This window comes from Pelophylax lessonae, assembly GCF_965119305.1.
Source record: "Pelophylax lessonae genome assembly, chromosome: 3".
Taxonomy (NCBI): domain Eukaryota; kingdom Metazoa; phylum Chordata; class Amphibia; order Anura; family Ranidae; genus Pelophylax; species Pelophylax lessonae.
In genome coordinates, this window is record NC_138770.1 from 637,071,773 (window position 1) to 637,091,592 (window position 19,820).

The following is a 19,820-nucleotide window of genomic DNA, read 5'->3' on the forward strand; positions in this document are numbered from 1 at the left end:
AGCTTTCTTTTAGTGGTATTTGATCACCTGTGCGATTTTTACTTTTTGCGCTATAAACAAAAAAAGAGCGTAAATTTTGAAAAAGCAACAATATTTTTCAAATTTTTTTATATGAAATTCCCCCCCAAAAAAATGTAAAAATCAAAATTTTTTTAAATTTTTGGCCAATTTGTTTTCTGCTACCTATGTTTGTTACAAAAAAAAATCACAATAAGCGTATTTTGATTGGTTTGCGCAAAAGTTATTGCGTTTACTAACTAAGGGAAAGATTTCTGTCATTTTTGGTGTTTTTTTTTTTTTAACGAGTAATGGCGGCGATCTGCGATTTATATTTTTTTTTGCGGGACTGCGACATTGCGGCGAACAGATAGGACCCTTGACTGACATTTTTGACACTTTTGGGGGTACCAGTGACATTACTGCAGTAATCAGTGCTATATATATGCACTGTTACTGTAAAAATGACACTGGCAGGGAAGGGGTTAATTTTATTGGAGAGGGAGGGGTTAATGTATGCCTGGTGCTTACTGACGTGTGTGGGGGGAGGTGACTGTGTGACACAAGGACAGATCCAGGGTTCAGCTATGCTGAACCCTGCAATCTGACCCTGTCTGTCCCTTAGGAGATCCGCCCGCTTGTGTTTACACAAGCAGGCGGATCTCCACACTAGATCCCCGACGATCGGGCAAGAGCAGCGGCGATCGCCGCCGCTCCTCCCCTGGCCCGACTCCCGCTGTGACTGAATACAGCGGGAGCGAGCCTCCGGCGGCGCGCGCGCGCCGCCGAGAAGGGGGAGTGTTTGGCGACGTAGACCTACGTCGCCAGACGATAACAGACCACTTTGCCGCAGTAGTGTCCATGTAAGCAGACGGCAAGTGGTTAATGGGTATCACTAATACATGCTCATTGATCACCAGTACATCTTAATATGAGTGCAGAATTTCTAGTCCCTGCACTTACTGGACCAATACACATAATGGGGTTGATTTACTAAAACTAGAAAATGCAAAATCTGGTGCAGCTCTGTATAGAAACCAATCAGCTTCCAGGTTTTTTTTTTTTTTTTTCAAAGCGGCTGTAAATGTATTTTTTTAATTTTTAAAATAACAAACATTTCTATACTGGAATTGCACAGAGCGGCCCTAAACCTCCTCTTTTCGGGTTCCCCGCCAGTGCTTCTGGTTCCTCCTCTATGTCCAGTGCCCTAGCGGGAAGCCACTTCCCATGGGGGCACTTGTGCTTGCTCCCTCCTGAGCCCCTGCACTGTCATCACTGGCATTGATTGACTCCAGTGGGGGCCATGGCTCCCAGTGCCCCAGAAAAGCCAGTAAGATCCGGAAGTGAGGAGAGTGAAGAGCTATAGACGTGCACAGCACTGGATCGAATGAAAGGCTCATGTCAGTAAAGGGGGGGGGGGGAATAGCTCAACAACTATTCAGCTCTACAGGGAAACTGACAGACTTTCTATGTTTGTAAGTATAGATTGTAAACAAATTTTGTTGCACTATGGTTTATTCGATGTGGAACGTATATTTTTGTACATTTTTTCATTTTTAGAGTAGTGATTGATATCCGTGATGAAGCTACTCGAAAAGGCGTTGGATTACTCTTCTTCCATGCAATACTGTTACCAAAATTTGGGAATGTACGGTTACTCGTGATATTGGGTATCCCCACTCCTTTTATGAATTATGTTACAATTTCCGTCTGTGTGATTCCTTATTTTCAAACATTAAGCCTTGTGAGGACTTTTTTAAGAATTTTCCTTTTTTTCTTTTCTAATAAAAATGTATATTTTATTCTAATACATTGTTTGATGTATTAGTTGCCATGTAAAAGTCCCATAATGAGGTTTACTGCAACAATCCTATACAATTCAAAGGGATGATCCAATACTGATGAAACAAATGCCTAATTCAATATATATAAAAAGTAAATGATAAATATGTAAAACTTCCAAGAGGTTTTCAGAAAACAGGTTCAGTTCAGAAAACTTTTATACCAGCCTAAGGCTTCTTTCACACGGCCGCTCCGCTGCTTTAGTCCGCTGCGGGACTTTTTTTTTCACGGAGCGGATGACATTTGTGTCATCCGCTCCGTGTGCCCGCATATCATCCCATCCGTTTGCGGATGATATGCGGACATAATGTAAGTATATGGCATTGCGGATGTCAGCGGATGACACCGCTGACATCCGATTTTCCTTCCTTTCCGTTTTTTACACGGATGAAAAAATAGGGTTCTGTTCCGTTCCAAAAAACGGAACAGAACTGAAAGGAGGAGAATCGGATGTCAGCGGATGGTATTCCGCTGACATCCGCAGTGCCATTCACTTACATTATGTCCGCAAATCATCCGCAAAAAAATAGGATGATTTGCGGACACACGAAGCGGCCGTGTGAAAGAGCCCTAAGGCACTTTAGCCATGTGACTGTAATTCTCAAATGTGATTGAACTCTCCTGAAAATACAGTCTCTTTTTGTTTATTAAAAAATAAATAAAAAAATATACTTATCCAAGGGTGTTAGGTTTGAGAGTAAAAATGATGCATTTCAGGTGGGAAAACAGCAAGGACTTCTGCATTGGGAACCATGGGGAAGACCAAGAACCCAAAGAGATAGAAGAGGGCCCCAAGGATGGCACAAGGCGACAAAAGGTGATATATTTGTTTAGCCAAAGAAGATACCTTAAAAGTATCAGAGCTCCAGTTAGGACACCAAGAGAGTATTCCAGCTCCAAATGTTGCCTTATGCCATCCTTGGGGCCCTCTTCTATCTCTTTGGGTTCTTGGTCTCCCACCATGGTTCTTGGGGCAGCCGCCCTTGGTGTTTTCCTTCCTGAGATACTGCATTTTTACTCAAGCTGATTCACATCTTCTCGGTAGCATCCACTGAGAAAGTGAATTTATGTAATAAAAATGGAATTCCCCACACTAAAATAAAAATAAAAAAGGACAGAGTCTGCACTAGAAGTGTATAAAGGCAGCTAGCAGAAGGTCTATATACACTACTCCCCAAAAAAAAACACAGATCTAAATATGCAGCGCCTAATAGATAAAGAATACCTCGGGATATAAATACATAAGTCACATTAAATAGTCAATACAACCCTAGTAACTATTATAGGTAGTAAAGTCCCAATTGTGAAAGTACACGGCTCAAAAAAATAAAGGAACACTTTTTAATCAGAGTATAGCATCAAGTCAATTAAACTCCTGGGATATTGATCTGGTCAGTTAAGTAGCAGAGGGGGTTGTTAATCAGTTTCAGCTGCTTTGTTGTTAATAAAAATAAACAAAGGCACTAGATTGGCAACAGAGATGACCTCCAAAACAGAATAGTTTTTCAGGTGGAGGCCACAGAATTTTTATTTTTTAATTTTTTTTTACTGTTTTTAATTAGTTTTGCATTTGGCTAGGGTCAGTGTCCCTACTGGTAGCATGAGGCAATATCTGGACCCTATAGAGGTAGCACAGGCATTCCAGCTCCTTCAGGATGGCACACTGCCAGAGCCCTACAAAATGACCTTCAGCAGGCCACTGGTGTAAATGTATCTGACCAAACAATCAGAAACAGACTTCATGAGTGTGGCTTGAGGTCCCAACATTCTTTAGTGGGCCCTGTGCTCACTGCCCGGCACCGTGTAGCTCGATTGGCATTTGCCATTGAACACCAGAATTGGCAGGTCTGCCATTGGCGCCTTGTGCTTTTCACAGAGGAGAGCAGGTTCACCCTGAGCACATGTGACTGACCTGAAAGGGTCTGGAGAAGCCATCAAGAACGATATGCTGTGTGTAACATTGTTCAGCAAGACTGGTTTGGTGGTGGGTCAGTGACCGTCTGGGGAGGCATATCCATGAAGGGTCGCACAGACCCCTCTACAGGCTGGACAATGGCACCCTGACTGCCATTAGGTATTGTCTTTAGAGATTGGACCCATTGTCAGACCCTACGCTGGTGCAGTGGGTCCTGGGTTCCTCCTGGTGCACGACAATGCCTGGCCTATTGTGGCGAGAGTATGCAGCCAGTTCCTGGCTGCTGATGGAATTGATACCATTGAATGGCACCCACGCTCGCCTGACCTAAATCCAATAGAACACCTCTAGTCCATCTGACGCCACCAGGTTGCACCTCAGTCTGTTCAGGAGCTCAGTGATGCCCTGGTCCAGATCTGGGACTAAATACCCCAGGACACCATCTGTCGTCTCAAAAGAAGCATGCCCTGACGTTGTCAGGCATGCATACAAGCATGTGGAAGCCATACAAACTACCGAGTACCATTTTGAGTTGCTGCAATGAATTTATAGCAAAATGAGCTAGCCTGCTGGATCATTTTTTCACTTTGATTTTCGGGATTTCTTTGACTTCAGCCCTCTCTGGGTTGATAATTTTCATTTTTTTTAAAAAATGTGATATCCTTTTGTTTCATAACACATTACCCAGTCCATATCAGTATAGACATCTAGCATGATATTTTTCCCCATTGAGATCTGATGTGTTTTCAAAGTTATTTGATTTTTTTGAGCAGTGTATACTATGTATTTAGAGTAGTGTCCTCTGGTGTCCAAGAAAGGCTTCCACCTTAATTCACAACACAAGACCGCTTGTGCTCAGTGATGACCCCGCACTCACCAGATTCTGTGCTGCATATGTATCAGCCGACAGCGATTCAATAACAAAGAACTTCCCAGCCTCTCATGCTTGACCATCCATTATTATTATAGTGCTCTACAGGTGTCCGGTGATACCGATGTCTAGCAATAGAGGGCGTCACGCTGTGCACACAGGGGCTGCATGGAGCCTCACTGGAGGGGTCTCGTATAGTGTAGTCGTCTTTTTTTTTTTATTTATTTTTATTTTTTTTAACCACTTAAGCCCCAGAAGATTTTACCCCCTTCCTGACCAGGGCCTATTTTGCGATTCGGCACTGCGTGACTTTAACGGACAATTGCGCGGTCGTGCGACGCTGTACCTAAACAAATCTGGCGTCCTTTTTTCTCACAAACAGAGCTTTCTTTTGGTGGTATTTGATCACCTGTGCGATTTTTTTTTTTTTTTTTGATCATGCGCTATAAACAAAAAAAGAGCGTCAGTTTAGCAAAAATAACAATATTTTTCACATTTTTTTATATGAAATTCCCTAAAGAAAAAATGTAAAAATCAAAATGTTTTAACATTTTAGGCCAATTTTTTTTTTTACCATATGTTTGGTAAAAAAAATTGCAAAAAGCGTATTTTGATTGGTTTGCGCAAAAGTTATTGAGTTTACTAACAAAGGGAAAGATTTTTGTCATTTTTGTTGTTTTTTTTTTAACGCGTAATGGCAGCGATCTGCGATTTTTTTTTTTTTTTTTGCGGTACTGCGACATTGGGGCGGACAGATCGGACCCTTGACTGACATTTTTGACACTTTTTTGGGGGTACCAGTGACATTACTGCAGTAATCAGTGCTATACATATGCACTGTTACTGTAAAAATGACACTGGCAGTGAAGGAGTTAACTGTATTGGAGAGGGAGGGGTTAAGTTTGTCCCTAGGGGCGTGTTTCTAACTGTGATTGGCTGTGGCTTGCTGTGTAAGAACAGTGATCAACGGTCCTACATAGTAGAACCGTTTGATCACCATTCATACACAGGGAGAACTGACAGGCGGCTTTGCTAACACTAGCCGCCTGCCTTTCTCCCGCTGTCACGGACGATCGCGAGTGCCCGGCGGACATTGGGTCCGCCGGGCACACGCGCGGGGGGGTCGGTGACCGAGCGGGAGCGGGAGCGCGCATCTGGCGGCGCGCGCTCACTCCCAAAACCCTTACAGGCTAGCGACGTAGCCCTACGTCGCTCTGCCTGTGAGGGGCTGACTGCTGACGTAAATAATCGTGCGGCAGTCGGCAAGTGGTTAAATCCAAACTTTTGTTGATAATAAAAAATCAATACAAAAATATACTTTCAGCATAAGTTACCACATGAAGAACATACATAAGCTTATGAGAATCAAAACAGTGAGATAAATTAGGTATATCATTACTACTACTCATTCCACAGCATAGACCAGTGCTCTTGGGGAGTCCTCATGACTAGAGAATACAAATGGTAAGTAGCTACTACATAGACATATATGACTGGGTCATGACGTGGGTAATACTTTTTTTTTGTGTGAACAAACTTCTAGAGAGATAAAAGAAAGTGTAAACCAACCGGTGTTCTTACGGCTGGGTTCACGAAAACTAGGCAAGTTGTAGACACCTTTATTTATAATTGCAGTAATCTATCCATTACCATTTGAGGAGGAGCCAATGCTGGTGAGTCCAGCCAACTGTGCCAGACCAGGTGAAACTACGCTTTGCATTGCGGTGTCTATAGGCTAGGTGTTCTCTCAATAATATGGAGTTGACATATTCAATCCATTGTTTAACAGTAGGGGTGGAGGGACTCCTCCGAAATCTGGCTATCCTCTTTCTAGCTAGGTATAGAAGGCATTGGATCATCAGGTATGTTCCTGAAGAATATATCTCAGGATCCAAGCTGCCCAATAGGCATATCAAGGGATCAGTAGTTATAGGAACTTGAGAGACTAATGGAACAGTGTTTACCATTTGCGTCCAATATCTATGAAGTTTTGGGCACCTCCGTACCATATGGATAAAGTCTCCAGTGTAGTCGTTTATTGAAGTTTATTATCCACATAGAACAAAAACAGCCACATGACCATCACAGAAGTGTTTAAACACAATGTAACAATCTACTTACTAGAATGGCCGCCAGATCCAGGCTCGGAAGTGGCGGCATGATGTCAACGCGTAATCCTGCTCTAATAAATTTTGTGCAAAAGCGCGTCCTCAGAGGGCATTTGGAACATTCTAAATGCCCTCTGAAGACATGTCTTTGTGCAAAATACACTGGGGCAGGATTAAGCGCTGACGTTATGCCACAATTTCTGGGCCTGGATCTTGGGACCTTAGTAAAAAAAAGAAAATAATAGATTTTTACTACAGCTTACTTTTAAATCCTTTTCTTGGGTACATGATGGGGCACAGAGCAGCCATAATAATTACTATCTGGGTTATACGCCACCTATAGGTGAATGGACACCCCCTCTATATAACCCCTCCCATACAGGAAGTACCTCAGTTTTCTAGCAAGCAATAAACTTCCCAGACAAGAGGGGAGAGACCTCTGTGTCCTGTGATGTACTCCAAGAAAAGGATTTTGCAAGTAAGCTCTAGGAAAAATCCAATTTTCTTTATCGTACATCATGGGACACAGAGCAGCCATAATAATTACTATCTGGAACATCCCAAAGCAATGCACTTGAGGGGAGGGGGACACTGAATACGAAAACCGCCATCAGACTGAAAAAGATCTACATAGCTGCCTGCAGCACACTGTGGCCAAATGCAGAATCCTCCTGGGCCCTAACATCCACCTGATAAAATCTAGTGAATGTATGTTCTGAAGACCAAGTAGTGACCCTGCAAATCTGAGACAAAGAAGCCTGATGGCCAACTGCCCATGAAGCACCTACTCTTCTGGTAGAGTGTGCCTTTACCCGAAAAGGTGGAACCTTCCCCTTTAAACCATATGCCTGGATAATAACATGGCAAATCCACTGAGAAATCGTAGACCTAGATGCTGCCTGCCCTTTCCTGGGCCCTTCTGGCAACACGAACAAAAAAATCGGTCTTTTTCGAATCTGAGCTGACATCTTCAAATAGACCTTAAATGCATGCACTACATCCCCCTTTATCTCACTACGCCCTGACCTGCTCTCTCAGGGTCCGATATTCCACCCTGCTTTACAATCGTTAAATTTGATGGTTTGGCTTTTGAAGCCTGGATTTTGAGGGAGCGGGGTATATCTGGTTCTGAAGTCTCTACTGTGATAAGTGCTAGGAAACCAGTCTCTAGGAACATTTATTATAGAGTCTGGAAGTCTTATATTTCCTGGTGTAAGGCCAGGAAGTGGCATCCCAGCAAATATATCATCGGGAGAACTATAGCTTTCTTGCAAGTAGGGGTAGATATGAAGCTAGCCTTAGACACAATTAAAGGTCAGATTTCAGCCTTATCAGTCTTCTGAGTCAGTCTTACCAAGGGTCCGGATCCCAGGGTCCAGCGCCTAAGAGGGTCACATACCTTGCAGTCTTCCTCTACCGAGGCTCAGGTACCATCCTTTTAGCCTTCCACTTTCAGGTGGATCTGATTACCAATCCCTTTGGGATCCTTCAAGATCTTCTCCGGGACTGTAGCATAACCTTAAAATATGGAGAGCTTCTCCAACCATTACCATCACCTCTAAGACACTGGCGTAAAAACGGAGGTACTTCCTGTATGGGAGCGGTTACATAGAGGGGGACTTCCTGTCTTTTTAGTTGCCAGTGTCCATTCACCTATAGGTGGCGTATAACCCAGATAGTAATTATTATGGTTGCTCTGTGTCCTGTGATGTACGATAAAGAAATAGTTTGGCTGCAACTTGACTTTTATGTCTCTCACAGAATGATATCTATTCTTTTTCAGTTCACAAGCAAGTCTGAAACCCATAAAGGAGTGATGCGTTTGTTTGTGAATCACTTGGCATTTGGACAAGATAAAAGGTATAGAAGTAAAATATTCAAAAAAGTTATTTCCAACACGTACAAGTGGTGTTTGTAGTTTTTTTTTCGTATTTATATTATTTGATATGTATTTGTATTTTGGCCAGGTGGATATGAGATACTGCCTATAAATATTTTATATATACCACTTACATCCAGCAGATAGGGAATATAGACTGTTTAATGGTGTTTTTTTTTTAAAAAAAGCCTTAAGTGCCGGTTCACACTATTGCGGCTGCGGCGATCGCATGTAATATCGGAGCGCACTACTCCTTCATTACATGCGATCGGCTGTGCGGTGCGAATTCAGCCATACAATTTGTATGGCTAAATTCGCACTGCACCCGCAGCAAAGTCGCACATGACCCTTTTTTTAGCCGCATCAGGATCGGATCGCACAGTGGTTCACACTTGTGCGATCCATCCTGTGCGAACTGTAAAGATCGCACTGTGATATGCGATCAAACTGGGGGTGTCGTTAACATTTCATTGACACCCCCAGCATATCGCATATGGCAGTGTGAACTGCCAAGGGTGCGTTTGCGATGCGGGAACAGGCTGCGAATTCGCAGCCTTCCCGCATCGCATAAGTGTGAACCGGCACTAATAGAACCTGTAATTAAATCTCCTGCGCTTTAAGTCTATTTTACAACACACACAACTGAATGAGATGGATGAGGGTTACTCATCCTTTGTATGGCCCCATGTGGATTTTCAGATAGAGAAAAACATTTAAAAAGTCAGCAGGCAGTGTGCTCTGCAATATAAGTGTCATGAAGGCATTAATTGAGATCTATAATCACAGCATACACTTTCATTTTGAAACATCAGCATTGTAATGACAATACAAGCAATAGTTCTATCTGAAAATTCACTATAAGATTACTTAAAAAATCTCCTTTCATGCTGTGAGTGCTGCCTGGCTGCTGGCCATCTCTTTCCACAATTTCCTGCATGCTTTGCAGCTTCTTCTCTGCTGTTTACTTTTGATTTCTAAGTACTACATATCCCATGGTACTTTGCTGCCTGCAACCCGTGATTCCTGTACTGACTCCACCTCCTGCAACTCCTCCTCTCTGCACCTCTGTAGCTGAGATGACAGGCTCTGTGAAATGTGTGACACAGTAGTGCCTCTGCACAGGACATAGTGAACTTGTGTCACAGAATTTAAGGAAGTTAATGTCTAGGGATCTTTACAAAGTAAAGCCAGTGATAGACAGGTCAAAATTCAGACAGTTCGAGACAGGAGCAGACTGGCAACTTTCGGCCCAGGGGGCAAGTACAAACCAGAGGCCCATGGTGCAGCGACTCGGCCCCCCTCCCACTCTCCCTCTTCCGATCCTCCTCCTCACCCCCATTCCAAGCTGAAGCCCTGCTCCAGATACTCTCTACTTACCAGCTGAATCTGGGTTCCTGACCTGGCAAGCGGGGGTGGTTGGGGGGAGCTGGGACAGCTCGGTTGGGTCTGGCCAGGGGAAGAATAGTCCCCAGTGGGGCATGGAACCAGCCTCTGCTCAGACACATTTACACCATCCATGCTGGGAAGGGGGGGGGGGGGGGGGTGGGGGTTTGGCCTGCGCACTGTCCTTGTCTTCATCCCACACTCAGTATGTCAATGGCGGGGACTTTTTACTTCTCTTCACCAGGAATCCTTTAGGCATGTCTGGGGCAGAAGCGTTGCACCGTTTTTATGGGGCATCTGAGTGGCCCAGGGGGCAATTGCCCCCCTGCCCCCTGGCCCAGTCCTCCTCTGGTTCAACAGCAACTGGCCAAATTTCCATCCATCTGTGGGCAGGATGGTTGTACTGAATTTGACAATGCAACCAGCTTGTTGGGTTGTTTTTTTGGCTATAACCGCTGGCTGTGATCTTTGTATTCTCATAGCTGGGAAACCTCAAGCAATTTTCTTTCCTTCAACCCATTAGTTTATGAATTTGTAAGCATTAGAAAAAAAAGAAACTCTTTATTAAGTTGAAACTGTGTACTGCAAATACACTTCCCTCTAGGTCAGCTATATACAGTAGATTGCAGTTTTTCTTTTTAATGTTTTCTGCAGATTATTACCTAAGCATTCTAAGTGGGAGATTCTGCCTACATTTACATGATCATCAGTTCCAGTGAGGTAGCATTTAGTGTCCTCAATATCCCTTTAGACCTTTCAAAGATAAAACTCCCTGTACTGCAAACCTAAGGACATTGTTGGGGTCGCCAAATTTTTCATCCTTCTTTCCCCGAAAGTATTTGCTATCTCTTTGATTCATCAATAATAAATATACACTCACCGGACACTTTATTAGGTATATCTGTTCAATTGCTTGGTAACACAAATTACTAATCAGCCAATCACCTGGCAGCAACTCAATGCATTTAGGCATCTAGACATGGTGAAGACTATTTGCTGAAGTTCAAACCGAGCATTAGAATGGAGCAGAACGGGGATTTAAGTGACTTTGAACGTGGCATTGTTGTTGGTGCCAGGTGGGCTGGTCTGAGTAGTTCCAAAACTGCTGATCTACTGGGATTTTCATGCACAACCATCTCTTAGGTTTACAGAGAAGGGTCAGAAAAAGAGAAAATATCCAGTGAGCGGCACATGTGTGAATAAAAATGCCTTGTTGATGTCAGAGGTCAATGGAGACTCGGCAGACTGGTTCAAGATGATAGAAAGGGAAAAGTAACTTTAAATACCCACTCGTTACAACCAAGGTATGCAGAAAACACTCTCTGAACGCACAACACATTGAACCTTGAAGCAGATGGACTACAGCAGCAGAAGACCACACCAGGTGCCACTCCTGTCAGATAAGAACAGGAAACTGAGGCTACAATTCACACAGGCTCACCCAAATTGGACAATATTGGAAAAACTTTGCCTGGTCTGATGATTCTCAATTTCAGCTGTGACATTCAGATGGTAGGGTCAGAATTTGGAGTAAATAACATAAAAGCATGGATCCATTCTGCCTTATATCAAGGGTTTAGGCTGGTGGTGGTGTAATGGTGTGGGGGATATTTTCTTTCACACTTTGGGCCCCTTAGTACCAATTGAGCATCGTTTAAACACCACGGCCTACCTGAGTATTGTTGCTGACCATGTCCATCTCTTTATGACTACAGTGTCCCCATCTTCTGATGGCTCCTTCCAGCAGGATAACGCACCATGTCACAAAGCGCAAACCATCTCACAACTGGTTTCTTCAACATGACAATGAGGTCACTGTACTCCAATGGCCTCCACACTCACCACATCTCATCCAATAGAGAGCCTTTGGAATGTGGTGGAACGGGAGATTCTCATTATGGATGTGCAGCCGACAAATCTGCAGCAACTGTGTGATGCTATCATGTCACTATGGACCAAAATCTCTGAGGAATGTTTCCAACATCTTGTTGAATCTATGCTAGGAAGAATGAATGAAGTTCTGAAGGCAAAAGGGGTCCAACCCGGTACTAGCAGGTTGTACCTAATAAAGTTGCCGGTGAGTGTATATGATGTTCTACATCCCATTTTTTTTCATCTGGAGGAGGAGTTTTCTCAGCTAAGCACACCCTCCCTCTCGCGTGCCTGAGCTAAAGGCAGATAAATTCCAGGAAGTTAATGCTACATGAATCATCTGCCCTTAATCAAGATGGCCATGACTAGAAATGCTAGGTGATTTTTTTCAAAGTCATTTCTCAACAAAATAAAACATGGAGACATGGAAGTGGATGGGGAGTTTGCTTTAAATATTACAAATGGATTTATGGTGCTCAGACAAAGTTTAGTTCCACTTGTATATCTAAATTAAGCAGAACTAAACCCATAATCCAACTGTTTACCAAAACAGTTGTATGCAAGGCATGCTGTAATTAATAACTGTCACAGTTGCTTGTGCTTTCAACGAAACTGTCAGGCCATCAAATAGCTGGTGTCATAATTAATCACGTGTGCCACCATTGCAACTGCAGGCTAAGATGGCAGCTTCCTTGGTTGTAAAAGATAGGACTGTTTAATCCTGCATTAAAGGGGTAGTAAACCGCAGTTTGCAAAATGAAAAAAAAAAAAAAAAATCCCCTGCAAAGGCAAGGGCATAATATACTAGTATGCATCGCATACTAAGCACAATATGAAATACTTACCTTAAAATTAAAGCGGAGTTCCACCCTGGATTTTTTTTTTTTTTTTTAAATACCCCCGGGACAGTCAGGGCTAGTACATTCCACAATGGCTAGCCTCTGATCTGTCCCGGGTTGCACTTACCTGTTAGGACAAATACTTACCTTGAAAACGTCTTGTCCAGCGCTGCCATCTCTGATGTGGGCAGCTTGAAGCCAGCGAGATCCCCTTCGGCGTCTTCTTCCGCCTTCTTCGGTCCCACAATGCCCTGCGCCGGCCCCGCCGTCACTTCCGGGTCGCGCGCGTCATCCCTCCACAGCTTCTGGGCATGCCCAGAAGCTGTTTAGAAGGGGATGACGTGCGCGACCCGGAACTGACGTCGGGGCCGGTGCAGGCGCAATGATTCCTGGGAGCGATGACGTTCAGCTCCCAGGAATCATTGCAGAGCCAGGAAGTGACGACGGGCCGCGGCCGAGGAAGGAGGAAGAAGGAAGTAAGGTAAGTATATTTTCTTCGCTACGAGGTAAGTAAAAAAAAAAAAAAATATGCGATTATCCATTTCTTTTTCAGGTGACCCGGAGCGAGAAGATGGAGGTAAGTATTAAATTAGGGTGGAACTCCACTTTAAGCCCTACAGTGTCACCTTGTCACCGCTGACAGGGCTTCCATCTTCACTCGGTCTTCTTTCTGTATGCCGGACCTTCAGAGCACATGCACCGGTGACGTTACCAGCTGCACCCAATGGGAATATCTCCTAAACACCGCTTTCGTTTAACAGATATTCAATGTACCTACAGGTAATCCTTATTATATGCTTACCTATAGGTAAAAGTCTCAAACTACTTTACTACCACTTTAAGATAAAATCCAGGCAACAAGTAAAGCCAATCATGCAGCCTCTTGCCAGAGTATTTCTTCAATATGCCATCATTGTGGATGCCACACTATGTTGATCTGTGCTTGCGTTTGGCCCTGTTTGTCCTGCCGGGCCCTCGTGGATCCTAGGTCCACTGTTCTCGGGATAGACATTCCCAGCAGCAGCCAATGGATCATAAGCATGCGATTTCTTTGAACAGATTTAAACAATGTATCGCATCAACCCCTGAGGAAGTGAATGGTTGTTCACGAAACGCGTCAGTTTACCAGAATACATTTTTTTAACTCATATGGATTGCTCTCTGGAATACTGAACTTGACTATGAATATTAATATACTATGTATTACATCACAAATCTGTTTCATAATATGGTACCTGTCTGACATTGTATGTTCCAATAAACTTGCTTTTTACATTGTATTATTGGGCGTGTCGCACCTCATTTAAAGTCCCAAGGGCAAATCTTTGCAACTTTCAAAGCCAATCATTGACCTGCTTTGCCCACTTATGTTTGTTAATCTGCGTTTTTTGTTATTATAGAGGTCCTCCTATGTTCAGCTGACTGTACCTTCTTAAAGCAGAACTCAAACTTTCACTTTAAGCTTGTGCTGCGTGACTCCATCTCTGCTCTGCGCACAAAGTGCTGTTCTGTCTTTCAAATACCCCCAATGCTTTCCTGAAAAATCTTCTATTTTTGTGTAAACTATGTAATTATTTGTGATGACAATGTGTATGCTGAAATTGCTATTGTAAAAACCCCTGCCAACAACAACCAAGCCGATTTTTAGAAACTGTAACTGCCTGTTAATGGCAGTTTGTTTACTTAATGAGACGTCATGCACAGGGTCTTAACTTAAACATCACCGAAAGAAAGTGATCAAATGTCAGCAGTAAATGCAAACTAGAAATGGGTTTGAGATTTCTCTCCAGCAGAGCTAAATGTGTAAGTGTTTGGCAGCTCTCATATAATGGGAGGTCTGAGAAGGCTACAAGTTTAGTCTTGGGGAAATCCAACTGAGTCGGTATGGATTTTATCTGCCGAGCAATGAGAAAAGGCTTTAACGTGTTTAGTGTTTTTCCTGTTTGCCTGGTGGAACAGAAAAGGGATTAAGAGAAGGGCGAATGGTAAGCTTTAAAGGATTGACTTCAGTCATTATGTTTCTATGTAATGCCCTTCAGTTTGCCAAGAATGTATATCAGATCAGAAGATTGGCTATGGAGTGAAGGGAAGTCACAGAATACAAATGGGCAAAGGAGAATGAGGGTTCTTTCCAATGTGGATTTTCTTGACCACGTTGGTTCTTTTATAGAGATGCACCGAAAGGATAATTTGGTGCCGAAACCAAAAAAATCAGGATGCACTTGGCCGAAACTAAAAATGATATAGATATATATATATATATACTGTGTGTGCGTGGGTGTGTGTATATATATATATATATATATATATATATATATATATGCACTACTGTTTAAAAAATGGGGTAACCTAGAAATGTCCTCATTTTTGATTAAAAAAAAAAACACTTTTCTTTTTCAATGAAGATAACATTAAATTATTCAGAAATACAGTCTTTACATTGTTAATGTGATAAATGACTATTCTTGCTGGAAACTGCTGATTTTTAATGGAATATCTACATAGCTGTGCAGAGGCCCATTTCCAGCAACCATCACTCCTGTGTTCTAATGGTACATTGTGTTAGCTAATCGTGTTAAAAGGTTAATTGCTGATTACAAAACCCTTGTGCAATTATGTTAGCACAGCTGAAAACTGTTGTGCTGATTAGAAAAGCTATAAAACTGGCCTTCCTTTGAGCTAGTTGAGTATCTGGAGCATCTGCATTTGTGGGTTCGATTATACTCTCAAAATTGCCAGTAAAAGAGAACTTTCTTCTGAAACTCAACAGTCTATTCTTGTTCTGAGAAATGAAGACTATTCCATGCAAGAAATTGCCAAAGACACTTAAGATTTCCTATAACAATGTGTACTACTCCCTTCAGAGAACAGCACAAACGGGCTCTAACCAGAATAGAAAGAGAAGTGGGAGGGCCCGATGCACAACTAAGCAAGAGGAGAAGTACATTAGAGTCTCTAGTTTGAGAAATAGACGCCTCACAGGTCCTCAACTGGCAGCTTCATTAAATGGTACCTGTAAAATGCCAGTCTCAACGTCCACAGTGAAGAGGCGACTCCGGGATGCTGGCCTTCTAGGCAGAGTGGCAAAGATAAAGATTAAGATGGGCAAAAGAACACAGACATTGGACAGAGGAAGATTGAAAAAAAGTGTTATGGACAGACAAATCTAAGTTTGAGGTGTTTGGATCACACAGAAGAACATTTGTGAGACGCAGAACAAATGAACAGATGCTGGAGGAGTGCCTGACACCATCTGTCTAGCATGGTGGAAGTAATGTGATGGTCTGGGGCTGCTTTGATGCTGGTAAAGTGGGAGATTTGTACAAGGTAAACGGGATTTTGAATAAGGAAGGCTATCACTCCATTTTGCAACGCCATGCCATACCCTGTGGACAGCGCTTGATTGGAGCCAATTTCCTTCTACAACAGGACATCAACCCAAAGCACACCTCCAAACTATGCAAGAACTATTTAGGGAAGAGGCAGTCAGCTGGTATTCTGTCTGTAATGGAGTTGCCAGCGCAGTCACTAGATCTCAACCCTTTTGAGCTGTTGAAGCAGCTTGAACGTATGGTATGTAAGAAGTGCCCATCAAGCCAATCCAACTTGTGGGAGGTGCTTCAGGAAGCGTGGGGTGAAATTTCTTCAGATCACCTCACCAAATTGACAGCTAGAATACCAAAGGTCTGCAAGGCTGTAATTGCTGGAAATGGAGAATTCTTTGATGAAAGCAAAGTTTAAAGGACAAAATTATTATTTCAAATAAAAATCATTATTTCTAACATCGTCAATGTCTCGACTATATTTTCAATTCAATTTGCAACTCATTTGATGAATATAAGTGTGAGTTTTCAAGGAAAACATGAAATTGTCTAGGTGACCCCAAACTTTTGAATGGTAGTGTGTGTGTATGTATGTATATATATATGTGTACAGTATCTCACAAAAGTGAGTACATCCATCACATTCTTGTAAATATTTTATTATAGCTTTTCAAGTTACAACACTGAAGAAATGACACTTTGCTACAATGTAAAGTAGTGAGTGTACAGCTTGTATAACAGTGTAAATTTGCTGTCCCCTCAAAATAACTCAAAACACAGCCATTAATGTCTAAACTGCTGGCAACAAAAGTGAGTACACCCCTAAGTGAAAATGTCCAAATTGGGCCCAATAAGCCATTTTCCCTCCCTGGTATCATATGACTCGTTAGTGTAACAAGGTCTCAGGTGCGAATGGGGAGCAGATGTGGTAAATTTGGTGTTATCGCTCTCACTCTCCCATACTGGTCACTGGAAGTTCAACATGGCACCTCATGGCAAAGAACTCTCTCTGAAGATCTGAAAAAAAGATTAGTTGCTCTACATAAAGATGGCCTAGGCTATAAGAAGATTACCCAAGGCCCTGAAACTGAGCTGCAGAATGGTGGCTAAGACCGTCGCCATAGAGGAGTGGAAGATGACTCCAGTGGCAACCTGTGAAGCTCCTGTGAACTCCATGCCCAAGAGGGTTAAGGCAGTGCTGGAAAATAATGGTGATCGCACAAAATATTCTTTGGGCCCAATTTGAACATTTTGACTTAGGGGTGTACTCACTTTTGTTGCCAGCGGTTTAGACATTAATGGCTGTGTGTTGCATTATTTTGAGGGAACAGCACATTTACACTGTTATACAAGCTGTACACTCACTACTTTACATTGTAGCAAAGTGTCATTTCTTCAGTGTTGTCACATGAAAAGATATAATAAAATATTTACAAAAATGTAAGGGGTTTACTCACTTTTGTGAGATACTGTGTGTGTGTGTGTGTGTGTATGTATATATATATATATATATATATATATATATATATATATTATTATTATTATATTTTTTTAATAATATTTTATATTTTTTATAATATCATGAGTTTAAATAAATATGAATTTATTGTGGCCCATGATTGCCATCTTTAGCGCAAGAAAAGCTGAAGAAAAATGCATCCCTTTAAATTCTATGTATGTCAGTACACTGATCCGCTGTTCTTCCGTTGTGGTGTTAAAAATCTTGCTATGTGTTACGATTTTAATGCTATTTTTAAGTCACATGACCTATGAAAAACTCATCATAAGCACAGTAAAATCATAGCAAAATCGCATGCGTTTTTGTCACCATTTTTGGCACCTTTTTCTCTATCGGCAAAATGCAGAAAACCCCATTTTTGCCCGATCTGTTTTGGCTGCAGAAATGTCGGTTCATCTCTATTATTTTAGTATTTATTGCTTATGGTTTTTTTTTGTAGCACTTGTGGAATGGTAAAAATCTGTATTGCTGAAACAGACCTCCTAGCCCCATCCCGTTAAAGGCTCGTTCACACAATACATGCATGAAAGCTGATGGGAAAACGGCGCAGATTTCACTTGCAGGAACATGAGTTTACATCATTTTTCATGCACGTTTCAGTGAGTTTTTATGCACATTAACCGGTTGCCGACCGCCGCACGACTATATACTGCGGCGGTCAGCCCCGGCCAGGCAGAGTGACGTAGGGGTACGTCACTCGCCTGTCACTGACTTGTGAGCCAATTGCGGGCAGGCGCGCGCCCGCCGAGGCGTGCGCCCGCCCGGGCTCGTTCACTGACAAGTCAGTGCGTTTGACCGGCGGACTCGATTGTCCGCCGGTCACACTCCGATCGCTCCGGTGAAGGGAGAAAGGCGAAGCGGCTTATGTAAACAAGCCGCCCGTCATTCTCCCTGGTGTAAAAATGAAGATCAGACGGTTCTACTATGTAGGACCGTTGATCTTTGTTTTTACACCAATAGCCATGTCCCTTTACAGTTAGAAACACGCCCCTAGGACACACTTAACCCCTCCCTCTCCAATACAGTTAACCCCTTCCCTCCCAGTGTCATTTTTGCAGTAACAGTGCATATGTATAGCACTGATTACTGCAGTAATGTCACTGGTAACCCCAAAAGTGTCAAAAATGTCAGTCAAGGGTCCAATCTGTCCGCCGCAATGTCGCAGTACCGAAAAAAAAATCGCAGATCGCCGCCATTACGCGTTAAAAAAAAAAAAAACACCAAAAATGACAAAAATCTTTCCCTTTGTTAGTAAACGCGATAACTTTTGCTCAAACCAATTAAAATACGCTTTTTGCGATTTTTTTTTTACCAAACATATGTAGCATAAAACAAATTGCCCGAAAATGTTAAAAAATTTTGATTTTTACAGATTTTTTTGGGGGAATTTCATATTAAAAAATGTGAAAAATATTGTTATTTTTGCAAAATTTACGCTCTTTTTTTGTTTATAGCGCATGATCAAAAAATCGCACAGGTGATCAAATACCACCAAAAGAAAGCTCTGTTTGTGGGAAAAAAAGGATGTCAAATTCGTTTAGGTACAGCATCGCACGACCGCGCAATTGTCGGTTAAAGTCACGCAGTAAAAAATCGCAAACAACCCCCTGGTCTTTTAGCAGCCAAATCCTCCGGGGCTTAAGTGGTTAACATTAGTTTTTGTGCGTGTCAGTTATGTGCCCTGTTCACACCACAGTGTTGATGTCACATCACTTTTTTCAGAGCAGAAGACTGCATACAGGTTGCAGATTCCTGCGCAGAAAAAAATCTGCGTGTTACCAGTGATGTGAACAGGACATGTGTGGATTTTTCTGCGCAGGAATCTGCAAGGTGTATGCAGTTTTCTGCACTGACAAAAAAAAAACTGGCACAAAATCAACATTGGTGTGAACAGGGCACATAACGGATGCAAATAAAAACTCACTGAAATGCACATGAAAAGGAATGTAAACTTATGTGAAGCTGATAAATCTGCACGTTTTTCTCATTTGTTTTCGTGCACGTATGGGGTAAACGAGCCCTGAGAGTGCATGCTTTAGCATCCAAGGCACGTATGCTAGCTTAGCTGTTTGTTGAACTGCCTCTTATTTGTCATATAATGGAATCATTGGAATCCTTGGAATCCTTGGAGCTCCTATTCAGTTTTGACCGTTTTTTTTTTTTTTTTTTGTAACCTTGTTTTTTTTGTCAATGTAGGCTTGAATATTAAGGCAGTCTTCATAATTAGAAATCTGCTTTGTACTCCCTTATTTTTTTGTAAAACCACACTGAA

The 19,820-nt window shown here is 42.4% G+C and overlaps 1 protein-coding gene across 1 annotated transcript in view; it reads left to right on the plus strand.

Annotated features, from left to right (window-relative positions):
- DYNC2LI1 (dynein cytoplasmic 2 light intermediate chain 1) overlaps positions 1-19,820 on the plus strand; it is a 103,192-nt gene that overhangs the window by 50,920 nt on the left and 32,452 nt on the right. Inside the window, exon 9 of the mRNA XM_082249842.1 lies at positions 8,517-8,593. Coding sequence (XP_082105968.1) covers positions 8,517-8,593 — 77 coding nt within the window. The remainder of the gene's footprint in view (positions 1-8,516; positions 8,594-19,820) is intronic.